This window comes from Hydra vulgaris, chromosome 07 (assembly GCF_038396675.1).
Source record: "Hydra vulgaris chromosome 07, alternate assembly HydraT2T_AEP".
NCBI lineage: Eukaryota > Metazoa > Cnidaria > Hydrozoa > Anthoathecata > Hydridae > Hydra > Hydra vulgaris.
In genome coordinates, this window is record NC_088926.1 from 38,234,650 (window position 1) to 38,261,447 (window position 26,798).

Sequence of the window (26,798 nt, forward strand, 5' to 3'; positions counted from 1 at the left end):
TTTTATTTAAATTATAGATTTTGAAAATAATAACTTTGACCCTTTTGAAGATAATTTAATAAATAACGAAAAATTTTTTTAAGAAGTTCAAAGGATTTTAATAAAATTTAATGAATTTAATGTATTTTGACCCTTATGAATTTAAGAGAAAAAAAAAATTAACAAAACCATTTTCTATATTACACATAGTAATACATAATAGTACGAGTATTAATCAAAACTTTGATAAGTTTAAAGACTTTTTAAATATTATAAATTACACGTTAGACGTCATATCTGCTACTGAGACTTGGCATGAAAATACAGTTGATTGTAGTTATAATGACAAATTGCCTAACTTCCAGAGATATTCCTATTAAAATTAAGCCAAAATCTAATTTTTCTTTCAAAACTTTTAAAAAGACTAGTTTACAAAAAAAAAAGTGACTAAAAGTATAATTTTCAAGAAAAAAAATTTATTCAAACTTTAACTTATGAACATATTTTAAACAAATGTATAAATAAATATATTTATTTAAATTTTTATGCTATATTTTTCTATACAATGTTCTTATATCCGAATATATTGTTGGCTTAGCATAGGAACAACCACAAATAGTCATTAGGACTAATCCAAAGTAGCGTCCGTCATTGACCAACATTTTTGCGTAACGGAGTACTACTCAAGCGCTGAGTTGGTGGTGGCAGGATTTGAAATCGTATCGTTCAATAGTCCGGGTTTCAACTTTTCGTTCAGGGTAGTAACCATTTAAAAATACAAATAGTAGTAACCATTTAAAATTATCTCAATAAACATTGAGATTATAAATGCACAAAAGCCCTAAACAAAAATAAGATTAAAGGGTTCACAAAAATGTTACCACTTTTAAATTATGAACATATTTCAAGTTAAAAAAATTCTTTTCACTTTAACATTAGAGCGAATCCGAATTCACAGTGAAAGCTAACAGAGTCTTGTATAACAAAAAATAAATTTAACAAACTGTATAAACCAGGGATCGGCAACCTTATGAGGCGGAAGAGCCGAAAGTTACAATTTCAAGTGTTTTCAGCTTTTATGGAGCTACCAACATCTTTTTTTCAATATTATATTAATATACGTAACAGAAACCAAGCGTAAATTTTTTTTGAGTTGTGCCGGCTGGGTATGTAACACAGGACTGTAAACGCTGCCTAATTTCCCTTTTTTTAAAGTAATTAAATTTATATAAAAAAAGTAACAATATTGACGTTAAAATGTTTTCACATACCCCTCCCCCTTGTCAACAATTGTCAAAAATTTTCAAACTCTCCATCATTTGTTGAAATAATTAATAGACAGCCCCTAATATATTTCTTAACAATTATATAGAGACGTCATTTGAGACTGATATTAGTGATCACTTCCCAATATATGTTAAATTAAATCCTTTCAAAGTCGTATGCAAAGGAAATCCTAAAGTTATAACTTTAAAAAACGCAATCTTTTAACATTTAATAAAAATATTCTTTCCAACAAACTTGAGTAAGAGACGTGGAATCACATTTCGTTATAGATATCAAATATTTCTTGATATCTATAACGAAATGTGCCCATACGAATTAAAAATAACTAAAAAAAACTACTAAAATTTTGGATGGATAAAAACTCTACGAAATGCCTAAAAAATAAAAAAAAACTCTTTAATAGATTTTTAAAAACAGAAGTAAAAATATTGATAAAATATACACAAAAATAAAAATGCTCTTTTTTTTAAATAATATTTAACTTCTTTTCAAGAAAGTTAAATATTATTTAAAAAAAAGCAAAAAAAAAACAAATTCGATGAAAAAAAACACATCGGACGTAAAATTAACAATATAATGGGAATAAAATAAAATAAATAGGCTATACTACCTAAAAGAATAAATATCAATAAAACAGAAATTTATATTATTCCGTAAAACTCTCGAATGAGTTAAATATTTTATAAAACATTGGACCAAACTTTGCTGAAAATATAATAACCACACCAAATTCGTTTCAAAAATATCTTAAATCTTTAAATGGCACAGTACTACAAGATAGCAATTTTTTCTTTAAGAGTATGGCCTTTTCTTATTTAAAAAAGAATAAAGTTTTGATGACTAGTAATATAGTTAATTGAATATAGTAATATAGTTAATTCGAACAAAAAGCACTTTTCCAGACCTTTGATTTATGTTATAAAACATTCAAAAACTTTCAATAAATGAAGGGTTTTTTTCGAAAAAATTATCTTTTAATTAAAGCAAAACCATTAATGAAAGACATGCAAATGATGAATATAAATGAAATCATTATTACCAACACTTAATTATTACGTATAAATATAATAACTGCATTTTCAACAGATTTCCAAAACCTTTAATGATAAATTTAAGATTTATCATTAAATTTTTTTGATATTAAGATTTAAAATCTATTCTCTTAGAATAAAAAAATGGAATATTTTTAAATAGCCAAGAATTAGTAGCAAGTATTCTAAATATGGAATAGCATATCGCAGAACAAAACTAAGGAACCCTTTTCAAAAAGGAAAAAGTAATACGGTAAAATTGTTAGGCTTCTTTAAGTTGTTAATAAAAAGTAAGATTTTTAAACAAGATAATTGATTAATTTTTTTTTCTAAATGAACATCGAATTCCATTTTTCTTAATTTTTGATTTATTTGATTTTTTTATTAATTTTATTTTTTTTAATAAAAAAAATAAAATTATTATAATTTTTTTTTATGAGAACGTTTCTTTATAAATTATAATTTCTTATTATAGGAAAACCATATGAAAAATAAAAAAACAATTTTTGAAAGAGCAGCTGTCATAATTACTTAATTTTAAAAGGCTATTTACTTAAGTCTAAGTTTTCGTAAGTATTTTTATAAAACGATCGAGCAGTAAGAAATATCGTAGTAATAATTAGGCTTAATTAATAATAATTATGCCTAATTATTTTTTAATTATGCTTAATTAATAATAATTATGCCTAATTTTTAATAATTATGCTAAATTATTAATAATTATGGTTAATAATTAATAATTATGGTTAATTATTAATAATTATGGTTAATTATTAATAATTATGCTTAATTATTAATAATTATGCGTAATTATTAATAATTATGCGTAATTATTAATAATTATGCTTAATTATTATTAATTATGCTTAATTAATAATAATTATGCTTAATTAATAATAATTACGCATAATTATTATCAGTTATGCTTCAATATTATTAATTATTAGAATTAACTATGCTTAATTATTATTATTAATTAGAAACATGGCTACTGTCTATTTCTACCAGTAAGTGTTTTGTTTATAGGATTGCGCCTGCTTTATCAAGAAAATTTGTTAACTTTAACTGTAAGTTAGGAGATCATATTTTAGCTTGGTCTTCTATTCCGAAAGATCTCAGTGTCATTCGGGATTTTCAACTGAACTATAAAAAGCATATTTTAAACGTTGTATATGCCACTAATACCAGAGCATACCTTACTTTAAAACGCTTCAAGTCTTGCAGTCATAGTATGTTAGTAAAAGCCTTCAATAAATATATTAGGCCTATATTTGAAGATTGCTCTCCAGCTTAGTCGCCATATCATTTTGAACTAATAAAGGTAGTTGAGAACGTGCAGAATCGTTTCACAAAAAAATTCCTGAACTTAAGCAATTTAACCTACGATAACCGACTTCAGTTGCTTGATTTGGAGTCGCTTGAGTTAAGGCGAGTAAACATGATTTATCGACTTGCTACAAAATTCTGCATAACTTTGTCTTAATTAATAAATCTATATTATTTTTTATTGACAACAAAAACAACACGCGATGACTTATATATAATGTACAAACAACATTGTGGACTAGATATTCTCAAATTTAGTTTCTCTTACCGAGTTGGTTACGTTTGGAATCAGTTTCCTTTCGATGTTGTTAATGCCAATAAAATCAACATCTTAAAGAGTAAAACTAACTCAATCAATTTTGAAAAGTTACGTCGGCGTTGACTACATATCTTATTAATTAGTTGTATATAAATTATTTATTCAATGTAGTACGCTTTTACATAACTTATTTTTTTTGGAACGCGCTGTAAATGCTTATCAATATGTATCTGCGTATCTTTTAGAACTTGTATTATTTTTTCTAATAAATACAATCTAATCTAAAGTTAAAATTTTGAAAACTTTTGCAAATTTCTTTAGTTATGTTTTTTATAATATAAACAAAATTGTATAACTATACAACTTTAGTTGTAATTTTTTATATTCAAATTAAAAAGTAAAAATTTCTAAATATTTAATGGAGATTAATTTTTTTTAAATAAACCCAAAGTTCTTCCGGGTACCGACCGGGTAACGACTCTAATTTAAAGCATAATTACCATTTAAGCTGTCTGCTCGGTTATTTTAACAACCTATATTGATTGGTTTTCGTTTTTTTTTTTTTTTTATTTGAAACTTCATTTTATCGACAATCTATGTTTTGTTTATGCGATCAAGCTGACCATGTTTTTGAAAAAAAATCAAACTACTTTAAAAGATCGTTTAAAGCTCCTCAAAAGCTTTCCCATCGTTTTGCAATTGTTATAAGAACAATACACTTGAATCTAATTTTTTAAACAATGGTTCGAGCATTAATGGATAATTTCTAATAAAAACCTTGAACAATAAAATCATAAAAGAATACGTCAAATAGTGCGATAATTTGTATTAAACCACATTTATAACTAATTTGTGCAGTAAAAATTAAAAAAAAAAGTTGGTTTCAAATATTGTTTCATATTTATCTCTTATTGACATTATCTTTTATAGCGAAAAATCATCAATAGAAATGAAATTTGAAGAAGAGCATTGAAAAAGATTTATTAAAAGCTTTTTAATTGGTTTGTTGCGAATCAATGTTGTCTAAGAAAGTAAAAGGTGAAGTAACTATAGTGCTGATGGTCGTTGGTGGTATTTTCAGTTTTTTATCAAATATAGGAAACTCCTGGGAACACATAACACAAAATGGCTCCTACCAATTGGGCTTGTGGAAAATATGTGCAAGTTCTTATAACTTCATATGTGTTAGCAGACAAAGAACAGGTATAAAGTATATATATATATATATATATATATATATATATATATATATATATATATATATATATATTAGTTTAGTTTATTTTTTTCGCCGTGTACAAATGTTTACAACGTACAACAATATAAAAAAGTGGCTAATCAATTAGCTGGTGCAAGAAGAAGGCATAAGTTAGCTTTGTCACCAAGCCTCAATAGTAACGGTACTAAAACCCGTATTATATAAGCAACAGCATTTAAAAAAAGGAAGTTTTAAGATGTTAAGAAACACACACACACACAAATATATATATATACACACACATATGTGTGTGTGTGTGTGTGTGTGTGTGTGTGTGTGTGTGTGTGTGTGTGTGTGTGTGTGTGTGTGTGTACACACAAATACACACACAAACACATAAACATATTAATTTTATTCAAATTAACGATGATTATAGATGATAACTAAAGATGCTCATATTTTTCCGGCTATTATAACTATTTTTAAACAGAAAAATAAATAAATAAAAGAAATACCCTGATTAAATATTGCAGAAAAATATAGATTTCAAAAGGAAAGTACTCTAACTTAATACTGAAATCATGTAAAAACTGAAACTAAAAACTAATATTTTATCAATCTTCTTTCGAAAACGCGATTCTTTAAAATTCTATTCAAAATATTAAAAAAATTTTAAAAATCGTTTTCATTGGCATAAATATTAAAGTTGTTTATAATATCTAAAATATTGAAAACAAAATCTAATATTTAATTAAATAAAATTTTCATGAATTTGTTTCTTTTCTAATAAAAAACGATTTTGTTATTAAGATTTAACATTAACGACTGAAATAAAAATATACGAAAATAAAGGTACTTAAGACAACTTGCATTTTGGTCTATGAACTGGGATGAGGAGTTCCAAAAAAGACTCCGAATTTGAAAGCCATAAGCATTTGAAAGATTCCAGGCTTTCAAACCCGACTCTACAAATATGAAATAGTTTTTTAAAGTTTTAATGCTCAAATTGAGAGGGTACAAATTTCTTGTGATCCTAATTTTTAAACGCTAAGAGATTATTTTATGAAATTTAAAACTTATACATATATATATATATATATATATATATATATATATATATATATATATATATATATATATATATATATATATATATATATATATATATATATATATATATATATATATATATATATATGTATGTATATATATACAGGTCCATACTAAGGGTGGGGCTAACCATTCAGCGGCCCCAGGCGCCAAACTTAGGAGGGCTAAAAATTCCACAAAAAATAAATAAAATAAAGTGAGTATAAATAAAACAAATTTTTACGGCGTTTCATTGATGTTGAATGTTGCGCCTCCATACATAATCTTCAACTTGTAAAATTTACTGAACAGCTGAACAGAAGAATGCCCTTTAGCAATAACATAGTTGATATATTAATTTTGAAATTATCTTCTTTAAATGCAGGGCATTTAATAATAATTTTGTTTATATTTTTTATTCTTTGAGACAGTCCCATCATCAGATAAAAAAACGTTAAAATGTTTTTACAATATCATCTAAAAAAAACTCGTTAAAAGAAAAAGGAAAACATATGATACATAAGTATTAATTTTTAGATTGCAAAAAACGTAATCATTGGTTTCTAAAACTTAGTAAAACCATATTTGATAAATTTTGAACAAATTTTTGATTAAATAATGATTTTTCGCCAAAAAATTATCTGGCGCTGAAATTATCAAGAAAGAAAAGAGCGTCTTGAAAATAATGAGAAACTACAAAATTGTTTCAAGAAGTGGTTGGTAATAAACTTTGCAGTGGAAAAATATACTATTTAAGATAATATTTGCGTTGAACTTAATGATAATTCAACAGATTAAGTTTTTTAAACAGCTGAAATTAATAACTTTAATTCAAATCATTATTTCGAACTAATTGAAGAGGAGATTTTCATCAGCCAAAGTCAAAAATAATTTTGCACAAATGATTTAGAAATAACTCAACAGATTAAGTTTTTTAAACAGCTGAAATTAATAACTTTAATTCAAATCATCATTTCGAACTAATTGAAGAGGAGATTTTCATCAGCCAAAGTCAAAAATAATTTTGCACAAATGATTTAGAAACAACAATGATAAATAGAAACTTTCGCATTTCTGACCAAGCTGAAATGAATTAAAATGAGCTTTGTTCAGAAATATCATATTTTCTACCAATTTCAACAGAAAACTTTTAACACAGAGAAACAGCAACATAGGTTAAAGTAACGGAAAAAATAAGATGTTGTTTGATTCGGTATGGGCTAGAGCAAGAAAAAAGAGAATGTTTCCCATACACGCTAAGTGATTTTGACAACAGTATGCGACACTTTAGTACAAGTTCGTGTAAAAACGTTCATTACAACGGTTGTCAATGGTGATTAAATTTGTTTGCTATTGGTTGTTGTACAGTAATAAAAAAGATTCGTTACTTGTTTTTGTTCTTTGTTATTTTAACAACGAAAACCAACAATTTTTCAGAAATTTCGATAGGATTTTGTGACTGGAAAAAACTAATCACAAGAATTCCTAAACGTGAAATGAACACCAAAGATATTCTGATCAAAAAACTCTAAAAATAAAACTTAAAGAAAGAAAGACCATGGATTCTGATCTGCAGAGATTTATCAAAGGAGAGATGAAAACGTCGAGAGAAATTTTGATGCAATTTCGCTCTGTGCAATAAATCTTCACAAATTGGCTTCGATTTAGAATTTTGAGAGATGTAGAGAGTCTGCTGTATTCACCAATTTTGACTTCCTCTGTGGGCATTCACTCTCTTCAAACTCAGTGGATGCACTTAAGACTGTAGTTTTCTCGCAGAAATGTAACATTAAGTCAAGATGTTTTCTTTTCTTTACTCAATGAAAACCTGTCTCTTACAAAATTATAATCACAATTTATACTAAATTATATATCTCAAATATTACCATTAGAACCAACATTAGCATATTTACAATTTCACATTAACCATATAAACACATTAACAATTACATACAAAACCGTACAAACATATTAACAACAGTTATCAAATAAACGCACTTTAATAACAAACCACTTTACGTCACGGAACACTGTAACATTTAACTTAATATAATTACAAAGACAAAAGCCAATAGTTTATCTGAGATTTACGAGACAGATTAAGATTGTTCTCATTTTCAGTCAGAATTTGCATGTTTTAAATATCAAATTGCTGTAATGATGAGAAACTTTAAAAAGTTTAGCCTAACCGACATTTTGCAGCTCATTATAAATATTCATTGACTGATGCTTATCCTAACGCGGCAATTGCTATTCGCATCATCCTCACCATACCAGTCAAAGTTGCTACTCGTAAAGAAAGGTTCAGTAAACTTAAGTTTATAAAAACTACACGAGATCAACTATAGAGCAAGAACGTTTGTCCAGTCAGGCAATAATTTTGATAAAACATGAAGTGGTCGATATCCTTGATTTTTGTTGACATCTTTTATCAACACGCAAAGTTAGATCGGCACGGCCCTGTATATGTATATATATATATATATATATATATATATATATATATATATATATATATATATATATATATATATATATATATATATATATATATATATATATATATATATATATATATATATATATGATTTCAGTGTAGACATCGTGTATAAGAGTGTATGTTATATTAATAAGAAAACATCAAACAATACGAATTCTCTTAATACAAATAATAATTTATTTTGAGAAATTTTCACTTGGTTATGGATACCAGCATCATCAGCTCGTAAAATATTACAAAATTTTTGAACGTTAAAAAACAGTTTTATGTTTGTTTATGCGACACAATGGTCGCAAAAAGTGACCAACGGAGCCGTCCAGTCACGTAGATCTGGGAGATGTGAAAATAGAAGTAGATTGTAGGTGATGTCATTGGGTGAGAATCATAAATGAATGTAAAGACTATTTTGTAGGAGGAAGAAAATTTTAGGACTCAGGGATTAGGTGAACAATAACTCACGCTCTAGTCATACTAAACAAATGATAAAACAATGGTCTATGTGTAAACAAGTCAATATCGATCCGCTGGTTCATTAAAGGCAACCATGGCTAAAATTATCGCGCCATACAAAAACAATAAAATAAGTAGATAACAAAATATAAAGTAAAATGATAAAAAATATAAGTACGAGCAATATAAAAAGAAAAAATAGGCTAGTAAATATGCTACTATATATGGTCTGAACTGTTTTTCAACGTTCAAAAACTTTGTAATATTTTACGAGCTGATGATGCTGGTATCCATAACCATAACCAAATACCCATAACCATAACCAAATATCCATAACCCAGTGAAAATTTCTCAAAATAAATTATTATTTGTATTAAGAGAATTCGTATTGTTTGATGTTTTCTTTTTAATATATATATATATATATATATATATATATATATATATATATATATATATATATATATATATAACAAAATAACTACCAAATTGATAATAAACAATATAATGGAAAAAGGTATGCCAAGTAAAAAAAACAATAATAGAATTTTTGAAATTTGAAAAAAGATTTATTTCTTTTAAATAAATATATAAATGATAAAAAAGCACTAGAGGCCTTTCACTATTTTCATCAGTAGTGCTATGTTTAATGCTTTTATCAAATTTTTTTATGTAACTGTAGAAAGTTAGATAATAGAAAAATTAAATTGCTATATTGTAACTATGAGTTACCATTGTAACATTTTTTTTAAAAAAGGAAGTCTCAATTAAATGTGTCATGTTTTTGTTTATGTAAATGACTTTCATATGACAACAAATACTTTTCACTTATATATATAGGGGAGAGTGGGGAGAAGTGGGACGCGGGAGAAGTGGGACACCCCTATAGTTTTATTTCGCAGCAGCGCCTAATTACTGTTATTTAATGTAAACGTATCTGCTCGCGGTGAAAACCCTTTTTTTTTGAAAGTACCCCAAAAAAGTACTTTTCCTGACAGTCTAGTAACTCATGTATGTATTTATTTTTGACTGTTGTTGCACTTTTTTTCTATTTTACAGGGAAATGCACTTATCATCTAACATTTAATAATTAAATTTGTATTTCAGCTTTAACTATGTGGCTGTAATTTTAGTTTTATTTCGTCTTCTCTACATAGGGGTGAAGCGGGACAAAGAAAAAAGCCGCTGTCCCACTTCTTCTTTACAGTTATGCGTTATTTTATTGCGAAAAATACTAGAATATTTTAGCTACGATTTTTTATAGTTTTCAAAATAAAAATATTGAGACACTTTATTGAAATATTTAATTTTAGTTTTAGTTCTTATTCAGTTGATTTAAAACAAAATTTGGAAAAAGAGATTCATTAAAGATAAATTTGGTTTGATTCATCATTATTGTTTGGAGCAAATTTAGAACTCTTTTTACATCAATAGTTTGAAAGCATATGGAAAGCAAAAGGCATGCATAAAAGTTTTTTTAATCAATAATAATAGTCTGATATAAGATATAGTAATAACAGTGACCTTAATACCATAAAAAATAAATATTTTTTATAAAACCTAATTTCTTTTAAATTTCAGGTCATGCCTAGAGTTTATAACAGAAAAAGTGAATCTCCACATGTTTCAGAAAACATTTTGAAAGTTGCTGTAGCCGAAGTGGAAAATGGGATAAGCCATAGAGAGGCAGCATATTCGGCTGGCACTTCATAGGTGTATAAAAAAAAGTGTCAATACCTAGCTGCTAATCTTCAACCAAATTATAAACATTCTATGATTTTCTCTGTTGCACAAGAAGAAACACTGAGCACTTATCTAAAGTCATGTTCTGATTTGTTATATGGCCTTACACCAGTTCAAGTAAGAGCTCTAGTTTTTGATGGTTCAAGCAAACAAAATAAAATGTCCCTTGCATTGGATAGAGCAAAAAAAGGCTGGTTTAGATTGGTTAACAGGATTTTTAAAAAGAAACCCAAAACTATCTGTTAGAAAACCAGAGACAACTTCAATTGCAAGAGCATCGGCATTTAATCGGTATACTATTGATATTTTCTTTAACAAATTACAAGAAGGTATATCAGAGTCTAAAGCAACATCATTTAAAATTTTTAATCTTGATGAGACAGGTTTTACTACTGTGCAAAAAACTCCTCGTGTCATTGCATCAAAGGGATCGAAGCAAATTGGGCAAATAACATCTAGAGAAAGAGGTGAATTAGTAACAGTGTGTTGCATTGTCTCCGCAGCTGGTGTAGCAATACCCCCTGTTATTGCTTTTCCGAGAAAATTATTTAGAAACTCACTAATGAGAGGAGCACCAGAAGGTTCTATTTGATTAGCCAATCAATCTGGATGGATGAATGCTGAAATATTTATAGATGTTTTAAAACATTTTGTTAAGTTTGCTCACCCAACAGCCGATCACAAAGTTTTATTGATTATAGATAATCATGAAAGCCACCTTTCACTACAGTCACTTGAATATGCAAAAAAGAACCATGTTTGTATGATGACTTTGCCACCACATACTTCACATAAGACAGAACCTTTAGATAGGTCTGTTTTTGGTCCAATTAAAATATATTTTAATGCAGCTGCCAATAGCTGGATGCTTAGCAATCCAGGGCAAGCCATTACAATTTATGAGATGGCCAGTCTCATTCAACAAGCATGGAAAAAATCTTCCACACCAACAAATGTTATGACAGGATTTCGTGAGACAGGAATTTAACCTTATGATAGACATGTATATGGGGATGATATTTTTTTACCATCAGTTGTAACAGATAGAGATGTGGCTCAAGAACCATGCAGTGAAGGCTCGTGTGAGAAATCGATTACAACTGCTACTCCTTCAGATATCTCAGGTTTGGATGTGCAACATGAAGCAGTTGTTACAGATAGAGATGTGCCTCAAGAACCATGCAACGAAGGTTCATGCGAGAAATATAATACAAGTGCTATTCTTTCAGATATATCAGGTTTGGGTGTGCAACATGAAGCAGTAAAAGAAAACTTAACTGTATTTTCTCCTGAGATTGTACGAGGTTATCCAAAGGTAATTTAAACTAAATATTCTTAGTTTAGGTTTTCTTTAAATTCTATAATTATATAATAATATAATATACATTTTGCAGGCACCTTCTCGTAAGATTTTAAGACGTGGACGTAAAAAGGGAAAGTGTATGATAGCCACATCAACACCAGAGATTTTAAGAATAAAAAATGAAGTATTAAACAAACAAAAAGGTAAAAAAATTGTCCTTCTAAAATCCAAAAATGTGAGGAAAAACATTTTACGGAAATCGAACAGTGACCTTGATGTAGATTTCAACAAATTAACAAATGATGTTTCTGCTAATTGTTACTCACTAGAGTTTGAAGAAGAATCGGAAACAGTTTCTTTTAGCGTTATTCAAAATGTGAGTGTCAGTGATTATGTTCTTTGCGAGGTTTGTAGTAAAAACACCATTTCTTATTATGTAGGCATAGTGCAGAAAGAAATAGACTCAAATTTTGATGCTGAGGTCAGCTTCCTGAAATGCCAGAATAAAAAAACTTCTAAATTTGTCAAATCTAGAATTAATGACATTCGCAGTGTGAATATTGATGATATAAAAGCAGTCCTGCCTCAACCGCTTGCTGGAACAACATCAAGAACAAAAGCTGAAATCATTTTCCAAGTGAACTTTGGCATCTTAAATGTAAAATAACTTTTTTCTTTTTTTAACACAGAAATTTTAATTCTTAAAATGTCATCTTAATTTGATTGAAAAAGGCATTGATAAATTGATTTTTTTTCTATTTTTCATCTCTCCAAGGCCACTTCAGTCGAGGAGGGGCCACTTCAGTCGAGGAGGCTACGCATTTTTAAATATTTTTTTTTATTGAGGTTACAACCCTCTCTCAACCCTTTAACTCGGAAACACGAACCTTTATGAACAAGGCCATCAGGGTGGCTAAAATCCTCTAATGTCCTTTTTTTTCAAAAACCTATTCTAAAATCCTTTATTATCCTCTAAGAAGTTAAAAATGTGATCAAATCTCCTCTTTAACTCCTCTTTTTTATTTTTTTATTTCTTGATGGTAGTATAATGTTCAAAATTCATGGTCTGCAAAACTGGGTTACATCTGAAATAAGAATTGGGTCGTAAAAAATTATTTTTAACGAATCCGTGTCATCTAACATAAAAAATGTCATTGTTGACCCTTGTCCAAACCCCAGTTATGTGGAAACATGGACGTTAAACCTGTAAATCCTCTATTTTTATTCAAAATTTTGTAGTTTTGCAAGAAATTCCTCTAAATTAAATGCAAAATCTCCTCTAAAATCCTCTAATATCCTCTTTTTCTTATAAAAATTTTATGTGGCCACCCCGGATGTGGTGGGAGTCTAACCTCTCTCTTACAATCCAAGCGCTCTACCATTACTCCTCTGCCGCGTTTTATTTAAACTAAACTTAACTTTAAAATCAAAGTTTGCTCAAATTAATATTTAACTAGATTTGGAGTTGTTTTTATATAGTCCCACATCTCCCCCAAATGTCCCGCTTCTCCCGCACACTTGTCCCACTTCTCCTACACTTGTCCCACTTTACCCCAATAGCAGGGTTCCTTTTAAACCAAGAAATATATACTTTATTAAAACATTCTGTCAATCTTAGGGGGTGCCCCAAAAACTGCTTTATTTGTTAAGACTAGTTTGGTTCAGTTCATACATCAAATAAAAAAGATATTAAATTACCCTGAAAAAAAAAATTCGTGTCCCACTTCTCCCCGCTCTCCCCTATATATATATATATATATATATATATATATATATATATATATATATATATATATATATATATATATATATATATATATATATATATATATATTTATAATTTATCAAAATCTAATACTTTACTGCTTTTCTTAAATTTTTTAGCTTTTTTTTTTAGTATATAAAACTTAACACGGTTTTTACATTTCTAGTATATCTTTTTATTAGGTGAATTTATTTTTAGATACTATGTTTATATATACCAACTATTTTTAGGTATTGACTGATTTTTTCTGAACACACAAGCAAATATAGTTTTAAAACTTAAAATATTTAAGTTTTAGAACTTTAGAACTTTTAAATTCAAGATCAAGTTTTCAGTATATAAATTTTCACGCAATCTAAATAAGTGTTTTTTGTTGATTAAAGAAACTGTCGATTTGAAAAAACAACATTTCATTGGTTTACATTTAGAAAATCAGGATCAAATAAGAAAAAGGTCGAATGTTTAAAAATTAAAGTGTTTTTTTTAACTTATCCCATTAAGCAATCTAAAATTCAAACAATTTAAACAATAATTTTTAACTAAGGTTCATCAAACTTAGTTAAAATTTGTTTACATAATCGACTAGGCTCCGCTTAAGCCAATATTTCTATGCGTCCAAACTTGTAAAATGCTGTCCTAATTGTTAATAGCCGTTTGATAAATGTTAATAGGTCTAAGTTACCTATAATAGTCAACAAAGCACTATAAAATATACTTAAACAGCAAGTTGTTGACACAGCTTTTTTTTATTAGGTCGGGTGAACAAAAATGTGCAATTGCTTTTACTCAGTATTTGGTCAGCTTTACAAAAATAGAAATTTGATCAATTTTCCTAAAGTTTTTAATCACGTAAAGCTGAACAATTACTGAGTAAATTGCTTAGTTTCACGTGAATAAAAATTTCACTAAAACTCATAAAGTTAAATTCACGTAAAGCTGACCAATTACTAAGTAAACTATTAGCTTTACTTTAAAAGAGTCAAAGTATTAACTTTTTGAAACAAAGATAAAAAGTATTAAAAACTGGTAAAAAAAAAAATCAATTTAAACACAACAACAATCTAATAAAATTTTAATACCTTTTTGAAAATCTTAAAAAGTTCTGTTTTTTATTCTTTTTTCAAAATCTTCATTTTTAATTTTTCAATTATTTGTTTAAACTTAATTAAATCAACAATCTAACAACATTATTTAAAGGTCATGCTTAAGCGAGTCTCCCATTTGTAGGCATTTCAATGCCATAATGGAAAAGTTATTTAATAGTATAAAAACCTTTTAAATGTTTTTATTTTACTTTATTATATGATTTTCTCTATGGGTTGCAAAATGCAGTCAAAATATTTTATAGTATGATATAGAAGAGGCGGCGCCGAGGGTGGGTTTATAAAGCCTTTGAAGACTTTTTACTTCATTGCTATTTTTTACAAAAATAAAAGAATTTTATAGCCAATGTAAAACAACAACAACAACAATAAAATAAAATAAAAAGGCAAAATCAAAAGTATAAATAATGCAAATCAATAGCAAACAAGTCAAGTTGACAATCGATACCAGAAATTAATTTCATAAGATTTGCATACATACAATTATAAATCACATAACATTCGTATAACTGCAAAATCGTAAATCTCATAACACAAAATCATTAATCACATAAATTAATATATGTATTTTTTTATTACTAACTCACTCCCAACATGGCTGCCATAGCAACCACTGTTAAGTTAGGATTAACTAAAATAAATTTAAGTAAAATAACTCAGTACGCTATAGAATAAAGTAGCATGGTTTTTTCATAGGCTCACAAAAGCATCCAAAATTTTACTTAAAATGAATGCTTTAGCAAAAACCTCAAAAGAAACCGTGCTTAAACATTTCGATTGCTTTCTCTTATTAAAAAAAGCGATAAAGACTTTTAAACTTTGCGTCAATTGTCTCATTTCAACATTTTCGTTGTATAGGCTGGTTTGGCGCTAAGTCATCCAATTAGAATTCAAAACTTAGAACGTTTGAAAATTAATTACCTTTTAACGAACTAAACATTTTCGTTGCTATCTTCGATTCAGTTATACTTCGATTAAGTTTTATTTCCTAAAAATGTCGAAGGTTGCTAAAAGAAAGCTGTCAAGTAGAATTATAACAGAAAAATACAAAATGCTAAAAGAACTCGACAAAGGAAAATCATCTGTCAAAGGAGAATCATATTAAAGAAATATTCCAAAGCAAACATTGCAAACATATATTAAAGAAATATTCCAAAGCAAACATTGCAAACATATATTAAAGAAATTTTCAAAAAACAATTAAAAAAAAAAAGTATTCCAAAACATTGGTCTGAATAGTTAAAAGAAAAAAAACGCATATTTAGAAGTCAAAAAAAAATATTTAGAAGTCAAAAAAAAATAAAACTTCTGCAAAAAGAGCGTGGATGTGTGTCTCCCTAAATAAAGATTTGGATAAAGCATGTTATATGTGGCTCTTAAATACTCGACACCAAAAAATTCCTGTGCCTGGAAACATTTTCAAAGTCAAAGCATTGCATTTTGCAAAAGAACTTGATTGTGACAACTTTTAGGCATCCGATGAATGGTTAGATAGATGGTGGAAAAAAACGAACAATGTATCGTTTAAAACAATATCAGGTTTTTAATCATTTTATTTTTTCATTGATATTTACATTTTTTTCAGTCATTTGTCTAAAAAATAATAATAAGCATGAAACTCTCATTCCATCGCCCATATTTCATTGCATTGCATCATATTTCATTGCATTGCATCATATTTCATTGCGTTGCATCATATAAAAATAAATTATCAATTCTTTTGTTTCAATTTTTTTAAGGCCATTACCACGTTTTGGCTTATTACCACGCACTGCATGAGAAGCAAATAAAGTCCTAAACCATAGCTAATAAAATAATGTCCTAAACCATAGCTAATAAAATAATGTCCTAAACCATAGCTAATAAAATAATGTCCTAAACCATAGCTAATAAAATAATGTCCTAAACCATAGCTAATAAAATAATGTCCTAAACCATAGCTAATAAAATAATGTCCTAAACCATAGCTAATAAAATAATGTCCTAAACCATAGCTAATAAAATAATGTCCTAAACCATAGCTAATAAAATAATGTCCTAAACCATAGCTAATAAAATAATGTCCTAAACCATAGCTAATAAAATAATGTCCTAAACCATAGCTAATAAAATAATGTCCTAAACCATAGCTAATAAAATAATGTCCTAAACCATAGCTAATAAAATAATGTCCTAAACCATAGCTAATAAAATAATGTCCTAAACCATAGCTAATAAAATAATGTCCTAAACCATAGCTAATAAAATAATGTCCTAAACCATAGCTAATAAAATAATGTCCTAAACCATAGCTAATAAAATAATGTCCTAAACCATAGCTAATAAAATAATGTCCTAAACCATAGCTAATAAAATAATGTCCTAAACCATAGCTAATAAAATTTATGCTGATTTTAAAGTTGCTTTTCTTATGTTTTATAGGTGAAAGTGTAGATGTTACTAATGACTGCTCCTTGGAGGGAAACAACTTTGCCAACAATATTGTCTCCTTATAACTCGTATGATATATTCAATGCAGATGAGTTCGATTTGTTTTAAAAAGCACTTCCAAAAAAAGAGAAAACGACAGAAAATTTGCATTATAAAGCCGTTAGGTAGCATTGGCTATTGAAAATTGCACCGCCCATGTTACGTCAGCCTGATGAGAAGTTCCGGAAGATTTTACTTACGAAGATATGTTAACAATTGATGATGACGTTTCGGTTATGGAAAGAGTCATTACAGATGAAGATATTGTTCAAGATATCATTGAAGTAGTTGGAGAAGAAATGCAAGAAGAACGGACTTTTTTTGTTTATATTATATACTATATATACAAAATCATATATTTCACATAATTTTACATATTGTTCTATACATATGTACATAATATTTATATATCAAAGAACATTCGATAAGTCTCGAAATCGCAATAAGTCGGACATTTTGAAAAAGTTCGACTTAACGAGAGCTTTGCTTAATTCAGACATTCGCTAAGTCGAACAATAAATATATACCCCTTCAGAGTACGAGTTAACGGGATTCTACTGTATATATAAACAGCCCCCCTGGCTTATTTTTTTTTTCTTCTGAAAAGCTATGTTGTATTACTTTAAAAAAAAGAAGTAATTTTTCATCTCAATATATTATTTACAATTTGAACCATCTAAACCCCCTCTCCCTCTCTTTCTCTCATAAAAACTTCCTCCTCCAGTCTCAGGGGTGGTTGTAAGAAAAAAATGAGGGGAAGGGGATAATCCTTAATTTGAAAATAGCTTTCTTTTATATGAAAATATACTCCTTTAAAATAGCACATACTCAGATCATTGAAGTTTTAAAAACTCTATTCTTGAGTCCTTAATACAAGGAGGAGGGGGGGGGGGGGATTGTTGAATTAATTTTTGGAAAATTTTCCCACCTTAAGCGTATTAGGACGTTTGTTAACTTTTACTTGTTATTAACAAAAGGTTTAAATCTCAAATCTTAAAAAAAAATCAGTGAAAATCGGCCTTAAAAATTAGGAAATAATTATTTCATCACGGATAAAATCAAAAAACCTTTAGTGTAAATGGGCTTTAAAAACCGTCGAATAAGTAAATCTTGCTATGCCGGTGACGCAAAATAGATTAACTCCCCAAAAAGTTAACTTCCGGTTAAAACATTTTAACTCCCCGGTTAATCTATTTCGAAATAAATGAACCCCGGGAGTTAAATTATTTTAAAATATAGCGAAATGGATTAACCGGGGGCTTAAGTATTTCTCACCCCCACTGAAATAAATTAACCCCCTATAATACGCGTTTTAAATAATTTAACTTACAATTATATCTACAATATTGTGTAAGTATTCTATTTTAAAATTTTCTTAAAATATATTTCGTATTATATATATATTAAAATATATAATATATAAATATTTAGTGAGCGTTGAATAAAATTACTTTATAACAAAGTTTATTTTTGACAAGCCTTTATATTATATATAAAAAGGAGATCAAAACAATAGTATTAGTAGAATAATAATATTAGTAGAATAATAGTATTAATAGAAGTTCGTGCAATACTATAACTATTGTTTTGATCTACTATTACTATTGTTTTAATACTAATACTTCAAAACCATTCTCTTTTGCTAATAATAATGTCTAAGGTTATAGAGTTTATATCTATACTATAGTATATACTCTCTCTCTCTCTCTCTCTCTCTCTCTCTCTCTCTCTCTCTCTCTCTCTCTCTCTCTCTCTCTCTCTCTCTCTCTCTCTCTCTCTCTCTCTCTCTCTCTCTCTCTCTCTTTCTCTCCCCCCACTCTCTCTCTCTCTCTCTCTCTCTCTCTCTCTCTCTCTCTCTCTATATATATATATATATATATATATATATATATAGATAGATAAATAGATACATATTGTATATTTATATATTGTTATTATATTTTTTCTTTGATAGAGAAATTATTATTTTGTGCATACAGTTACCTAATATGGTTAGAAAATACAAACGTCTAACTCATCGACAATCCTGGGAAGAAAATTTAATGAAAGCAGCTATTGAATCAGTAATAAAGAAGGAAATGGGGCATAAGAAGGCATCGTTAATGTTTTATATCCCAACAACGACACTGCGAGACAGAATAAAAAGACTTCAGCAAGGGAGTTTAGAACTAAGTAGTTGTTCAGTAAAAAAACTTGGAAATTTTAAATCAGTTTCTAACCTTGAACAAGAGTAAGAGTTAGCTAAACACCTAATTTTTCTAGAAAGTTGCTTGTTTCCAGTTACAATGAAAGATTTGAGAGATTTGGCATTTCAGCTAGCTGAAAAGAACAAGATGTCACATAGCTTTAACAAAAAAACAGGAATGGCAGGCTACCAGTGGGCAGAAAGCTTTTTAAAACGCAATCCTGTTATTTCTTTGCGTATGCCAGAGGGAAATTCTGGAGCTAGAGCAATAGGATTTAACCGACCTGCTGTGAATAAAATTTTTGAACTATTGACTAAAAGCATAGATGAAAATAACATAACTCCAAATAATATATATAATGTTAACGTTAATTTCTTCAGAACCAAAAAAAGTGTCAAAAGTAGTTGCTAAGATGGGAAAAAACAAGTTGGAACTCTAACATCAGCTGAACGAGGGAAAATCATAACAATCAAAATGTGTATGAGTGCCTCTGTTATATACGTGCCCCCTTGATTATTTCCCCCCATGTTAGAGCTCCCAAGAATGTTAATATTATCAAAAAGCTCCTCCGGGTATTATTGCATCATATCACCCTAGTGGTTGGATGCAAACAGATATATTTTTGAAGTGGTTTGACCATTTTCTGTCCTTTGTAATGCCATCCAAAAAAAGACCTGTACTGCTATTATTAGATGGTCATGCAACACATACAAAAAATATGGAGTTCATAATGAAAGCATGTGAAAATTGTGTTACTGTTATTTGCTTTCCACCACATTGTTCACACCATCTGCAGCCACTAGATATCTCCTTCATGGCACCATTTAGGAGCAACTATTCTAACGAAGTTCGAATTTGGCTGCGTACACATTATCCTAGAGTTGTGACCAAATATCAGATTCCAGAACTATTTGGAATAGCTTTTATGAAATCTGCAAACATGTTGACAGCTGTAAATTGTTTTAGAAAGACTGGAATAAGTCCACTTAATCCTGAAGTTTTTGATGATTGGATGTTTGAGCCTTCAGAAGCAACCAACAGGTCATTTCCTGAGATGGATTCAGCAACACCAAATCTAACTATCAAGTCTCAAACACAAACTATTTCACTGCAAGAATTATCCCTGACATCTTGCTCTGAATCAGAAACTTCGTCTTCGACATCTATGGCTTCTTTCACAATTGCTTCATCTGCAAAAATTGTAAGTATTTCAAATAAGAAAACTCAGCAAACTCGCAAACGATGCCAAAGGGTAAAACAGCTATACTCACCAGTTCACCATATAAAGAGGAACTGGCAAAAAAGATGGTTATAAAAACTAAAAAAAACAGTCAACAAGACTGTAGAAACAAAAAATGATACACCTGCAGAAATTGTACCACGAAAAGTATACCCCAGCTATTTTTGGGATTTTTGTTTAATAACATTTTCAAAAACTGTTGTGTTTTTTTCTATATTGCTAAAATTAAAAGCTTTTTTTTTGTTGTTGTTTGTTGAAAAACACTGATAAAAAAACACAGGTCGTTTTAATTTTCATATTTCATTAATCTAAAGCTTATGGGGGCTGTTATGACCCCACTTCCCTAAATATATATACATACATATATATATATATATATATATATATATATATATATATATATATATATATATATATATATATATATATATATATATATATATATATATATATATATATATATATATACATATACATATACATACATATATATATATATATACATATATATATATATATATATATATATATATATATAATGTAAATTATGTTAGTGTATTTTACAAATAGAGTGCTCAATGTTCTTAAAGAACAGAGCAATAATTAATTAATTAGTAAAAAACACTTATCTAACTTTTATCTTCTACTCGGAGTTTCACCAATGCTGGATAATAAGGAAGAGTTATCTTCCTGATGAAGAGAACTAATCCTGATTATACAGCAATTGTTAAACTCCGAGTATAAGTTAAAATTTAGATAAGTGTTTTTTACTAATTAATTATATATATATATATATTTTTTTTTTAGGGTGCAGTTGTGCCTCTCTATAGGGGCACAACCGTTTTTTTTACTAAGTGTAATTTTTGTGTTATAACGTTTTCAAAAACCGTTTTATTTTTTTCTTTATTACAGCAGCAATTTAAAGCTTAATGATGTGTTTATCGAAATACACTGTTAAAAAAACGCATGCCGTTTTTATTTTCATAGTCCATTAATCTAAACGTTACGAGGGCTGTTATGCCCCCACTTCCCCTATGTATATATATATATATATATATATATATATATATATATATATATATATATATATATATATATATATTCATTGCCACTATTGATATATGATATTATAATAGTAGAAATATAATTTATATCCATATCAATAACTAATTAACAGATTTAAAAACAACACATTTGGAAAACATCAAGTTAAAACTTTTTTTGTAATTCGTATAAGTTATTCCAAGGAAGTTAATATATTATGGGGAGTTGATTTGTTTTGCCGACAGGGGTTAATTTATTTCAACGGGAGTTAATCTATTTCGAAATAGATTAACTCCCCTGGTAATTTTTTACGCAACGGGAGTTAATTTATTATGGGGGTTAATTTATTTCATGACACCGGAAATAAGCTTACGGTTTATTTTTTATCTTAGTAAAAAACTTATATCAGCATATTAAATTCTATTGAAATTATGAAAAAACAGCTGTTAGAAAATGCGCATTTTACAGTAAGCCACGCTAGAGTTAAACAGTTTTATGTTTGGATTTTTTTCTTGGATTTTAATTTGGATTTATAAATTTTTTATAAAAAATACTTATATTGTAACATGGAAAATCGAATTTTGTTCTTTTACTTCATTTATTCTCAACTATTTATCTTAAATTGACCACTTTCGAATCTGCTTTGCGATAGTTGCTTTTCTTCTTAAATTGCAAATAACAGTAAAGAATACTTAACTAATCCAGCGCAACATCTCCAGCATCATAATCATAGTTCATCTACACGGTGCAAAATGAAGAAACTGTAATCTTGCCATATTCTGCCTAATTAAAAACGTTCGTTCAAACGGTTTGGAGAGCCAGTAGTTTGGTTGATGTTGGGTAAATGCCAGTTGATGCTCCCACTAAGTAGAAAACCAAAAATTTAAGACATTCGTTGTCTTGCCTCGCTCTTTATAGTACCCGGTCTTACGGACGTCCCGTGGACATCCTCCGAATGACGCGTGCCCACCGGGTAGTCATAAGAAGGCATTCTGTCTATTAAAGAGCCATAATAGATTTTTATAATGTTTTAACAAAGTGTTTTCGAAAAGTAACATGTCTTCAACTGCATTTTTTGCCTACTATTAATTTGCAAAAAGTAGAGTTAGAACTCAAGTTTTTTATCCTTCAATTGCAAAACCAATGGTGCTATTTTAATGTTTTGATTTTTTTGTTTGATGTTATTCACCAGCTATAATTAAAATGTAAAAATTCAGCAGCAGACGAATCTTTTGGAATTAACTTTTCATATAAACTAAGGTAGTTAAATGAAAGAGGAGGTAAATAAATGAAAAAGGAGGTAGTTGAATGAAAGATGAGGTAGTTGAATGAAAGAGGTAGTTGAATGAAAGAGGAGGTAGTTAAATGAAAGAGGAGTTAGTTAAGAGAATAATGCAGTTGAATTATAAGGAAGTGATAAGCGAAAACACTTTGCTAATCACTTCCAGGACGTGGAGTTTGAAATGTGAGCTTATTTTCCTTTCGTAAATTACACTAATATTTTCGTCATCATAGTAAAGATTATAAGAAAGATGCCAACATGTTTCACGAACGGTATTTGAAATAAGATCAATAAATCTTTTTTTATAAATAATAAAATATTACCAGCATAATACGCATATAAAAAAAATGTCATATAAAATGTGTTATTTAAAATGTGTTATTTAAAATGTGTTATTTAAAATAAAAAATATAAAATAAAAAACATTGTTCATTGCAATAAATATACTGGTTTTTTGCTACACTCATTGCCATAAAAACCTAATAACCTAGCCTTGTAATATTTATGCTTAAGTTTACTATATATATGCTAGAACATTGTAATATCAAATTATAAAGTAATCATTGACAGTTATATAGGCGGAAAGTTTTAAGATTCAAAGGCATAATCAATTTCAGTACCATTTTTTCATTCAGGTCCATTGTTCCACGCATTATTTTGGGACAGGCAGTTTTAATGCCGATTTTTTTATTCAAATATAGTATTATGACAGAGTTGTAGCAATTTCTTTAAACAGGATTCCATTATTGAAATTAAACTGTATTGCAGACCAAGAGTTTTTTTCTAACTGTAATACCACCAATAAAAAGATTACCAGCCAAGGTTTACTAGCTCTTCCAACCAGGGGTGTCTACCCAAAACCTGGGGCAGCAACCCATGTTGGCAATATTTTGATTTTTTTTTATATAATCAGTGAATGATCTTTTATTGTTTGTTTGTTTTTGTTATGTAGAAATCTTTTTTATATTTAGCGATGTTTTAGGTCATGTACTAAGCATCGAGAAAGGTTAAGTATGACAAATTAAAAATAGTATATATATATATATAAAATTAAATTATATATATATATATATATATATATATATATATATATATATATATATATATATAAATAGTAAATTAAATAATGTAAGACAAACAAACAAAAATATAACAATAGGGCTTTTCAAAATTGCCTACAATTTAAACTTATGGAGTTATTTATATAACTATCTCCTATTCCATTCACTGTATAAATTAAAGAATAATTTTTTAATAAAAAAGGTAAAAAAAATTGACCGGTAAAGTACATATACAAAGCTGTATTGATAACTCTATAACTATTTGTTGATGTTGTTTGTAAAAAGCTTTTTTTAGTTTGAGTTGTTTGTAGGATGCTTTTTTTGTTTTATGGTAAACTGTAATTTGAGTCGTTTGTAGGCAACTGTAGTTTGAGTTGTTTGATGGTAACTGTAACTTGAGTTACTGATGGTAACTGTAACTTGAGTTGTTTGTAGGCAACTGTAATTTGAGTTGTTTGTTGGTAAATGTAGTTTGAGTTATTTGTAATAAGTTTTGGTTTGAGTTAATCTAGTACTCAAACGCATTCAGAGCCGTTCGAGAGTGGGGGGTGTAGAGGGTGTCCTAACTCCGCCCCCCCCGGCCCCCAAGCTGTCATTTTAGCATTTGAGTTGGCACATTGAACAAGTTTTGAACTATAGTTGGCAAATTGCAAATATTAAAGACCTTTTTATTTAGGTGTCTCTAGTTGGCAAAACACGCGTACAACACCACCCCGTCCTTTCATGGAAGACCTCTTTGGGACGGCCCTGAATGCATTCAGTCAAAAAAATTTACTGGCTGTTAAAAAAAATCTTATTTTAAATGACTTCTACCCAAAATAGAAGATTTTGATATTTGTTTTAAAATCATATATTGTGAAAAAATGTTTGCCAACTTTATTGTTCTCCAACTGTATTATGTTATAGTAATGATTATTATTTATGTTATGAAACTATAAGCTGGCACATAATACATTAAACTAATATGCTGGTTCGTAAAACAACAAACTTTTTAAAATATATTTTACCGTTTTAGGTACCTTAAAAACAACGCAAACTTTTATGACTTTGGGCTGTTTGGGGTATTCGCTGGCTTTTATATTTTACGTACTACATGTTAATAAAATGTTCACTATGAAGTTACTAGGAGGAATTCTTAATACTTCAGGTGCTTAATGTATTTTAATGCAAAGTTTTTGTATTTAGTTTTTTTTGTTCTTTTTTTTAAATTTAGTTGTTTCATTTTTGCTTTGACAGCTTTTTGTTTACTTATTGGAATAAGTTTGTATACAAATCAAGTAAGCGCTCGAGAATATACCTTTGGTTGGTCTTACGCCGTTGGGTGGATTTCAGTAATTTTAGCATTTGCAGCTGGACTTCTTTGTTTTTCAGAGAGTTTGAACCCGTTTGAATTAGTTAACAATTATTAATTTGGAAAATACCTCGATATAAGATGGTATTACATGATAAAGATTTTGCTTTTAACGAAGAATATTGAAGGAAGCTAAGACAACATTAATCTAAAGAAAAATATTGAAAAAGACATTAATCTATCTATTGATAAATATATAGATAGATTTAAAAACATTTATAAACAGAAAAGTTTTAAACCTTGAAAATAAAAATGAGAAAATGAGAAAACATTTTTCAAAATTATAGAGAGGTAAACTTACGATTATTTGGCTATTTGATTATCTTGCCTGTAAAAAACGCTTACTAAACGTCTGTTAAATAATAATGGTATTAAATAATAATGGTAACGTCTGTTAAATAATAATGGTAAATAATAATTTTGTACTTATGTTAGCAATTAAAACCTCAATAAGACGTTTTAATTGATAACGTAAGTGTATACGTTTGAAGTTCGTCATAAGATTTCTATTTGTTAACATCTTTAAGATGTTTTTTGAAAAAAGTTATAAAATATAATTTTACATAATGTTTTGAATTCTAACTAAAAACACAAAAGTGTCCTTAATTTTTTTGATGTGTTAGTCCAAGCATCAAAAGGAAATAAAGATTACTGATAATCATTGAAAACATTTTAATGCAAGATTTTTTAAAAATTTTAGAGACTTAATGACCAAAACGTACAAAGACATACATACATACATACATACATACATACATACATACATACATACATACATACATACATACATACATACATACATACATACATACATACATACATACATACATACATACATACATACATACATACATACATACATACATACATACATACATACATACATACATACATACATACATACATACATACATACATACATACATACATACATGCATACATACATACATACATACATACATACATACATACATACATACATACATACATACATACATACATACATACATACATACATACATACATACATACATACATATATACATACATACATACATACATACATACATACATACATACATATATTATTATCATTTGTTTGATTCAGACAACAAATACCTCTAGCATCAGT

At 28.1% G+C, this 26,798-nt stretch overlaps 2 protein-coding genes across 2 annotated transcripts; both read left to right on the forward strand.

The window, feature by feature from the left end:
* Nucleotides 1-4,754: 4,754 nt before the first annotated feature.
* Nucleotides 4,755-26,020, forward strand: LOC105846268 (lens fiber membrane intrinsic protein). The gene is made up of 3 exons (XM_065801829.1): nt 4,755-5,085; nt 25,331-25,462; nt 25,552-26,020. Exons 1-3 carry the CDS (start codon nt 4,899-4,901, stop codon nt 25,722-25,724), a joined length of 492 nt encoding a protein of 163 aa, XP_065657901.1. The 5' UTR covers nt 4,755-4,898; the 3' UTR covers nt 25,725-26,020.
* Nucleotides 11,859-12,941, forward strand: LOC136082462 (uncharacterized). The gene is made up of 2 exons (XM_065801828.1): nt 11,859-12,177; nt 12,257-12,941. The coding sequence occupies exon 2, from the start codon at nt 12,305-12,307 to the stop codon at nt 12,830-12,832; it is 528 nt and encodes a 175-aa protein (XP_065657900.1). The 5' UTR covers nt 11,859-12,177; nt 12,257-12,304; the 3' UTR covers nt 12,833-12,941.
* Nucleotides 26,021-26,798: the final 778 nt, after the last annotated feature.

Excerpts from the sequence above, each read along its gene's own strand:
- LOC105846268 (XM_065801829.1), top strand. The coding sequence starts at position 4,899 with ATGTTGTCTAAGAAAGTAAAAGGTGAAGTAACTATAGTGCTGATGGTC. Across the intron at positions 5,086-25,330 it reads TGTTAGCAGACAAAGAACAG|GTACCTTAAAAACAACGCAA; the intron begins GTATAAAGTATA and ends TTACCGTTTTAG. Across the intron at positions 25,463-25,551 it reads AGGAATTCTTAATACTTCAG|CTTTTTGTTTACTTATTGGA; the intron begins GTGCTTAATGTA and ends TTGCTTTGACAG.
- LOC136082462 (XM_065801828.1), top strand. The coding sequence starts at position 12,305 with ATGATAGCCACATCAACACCAGAGATTTTAAGAATAAAAAATGAAGTA.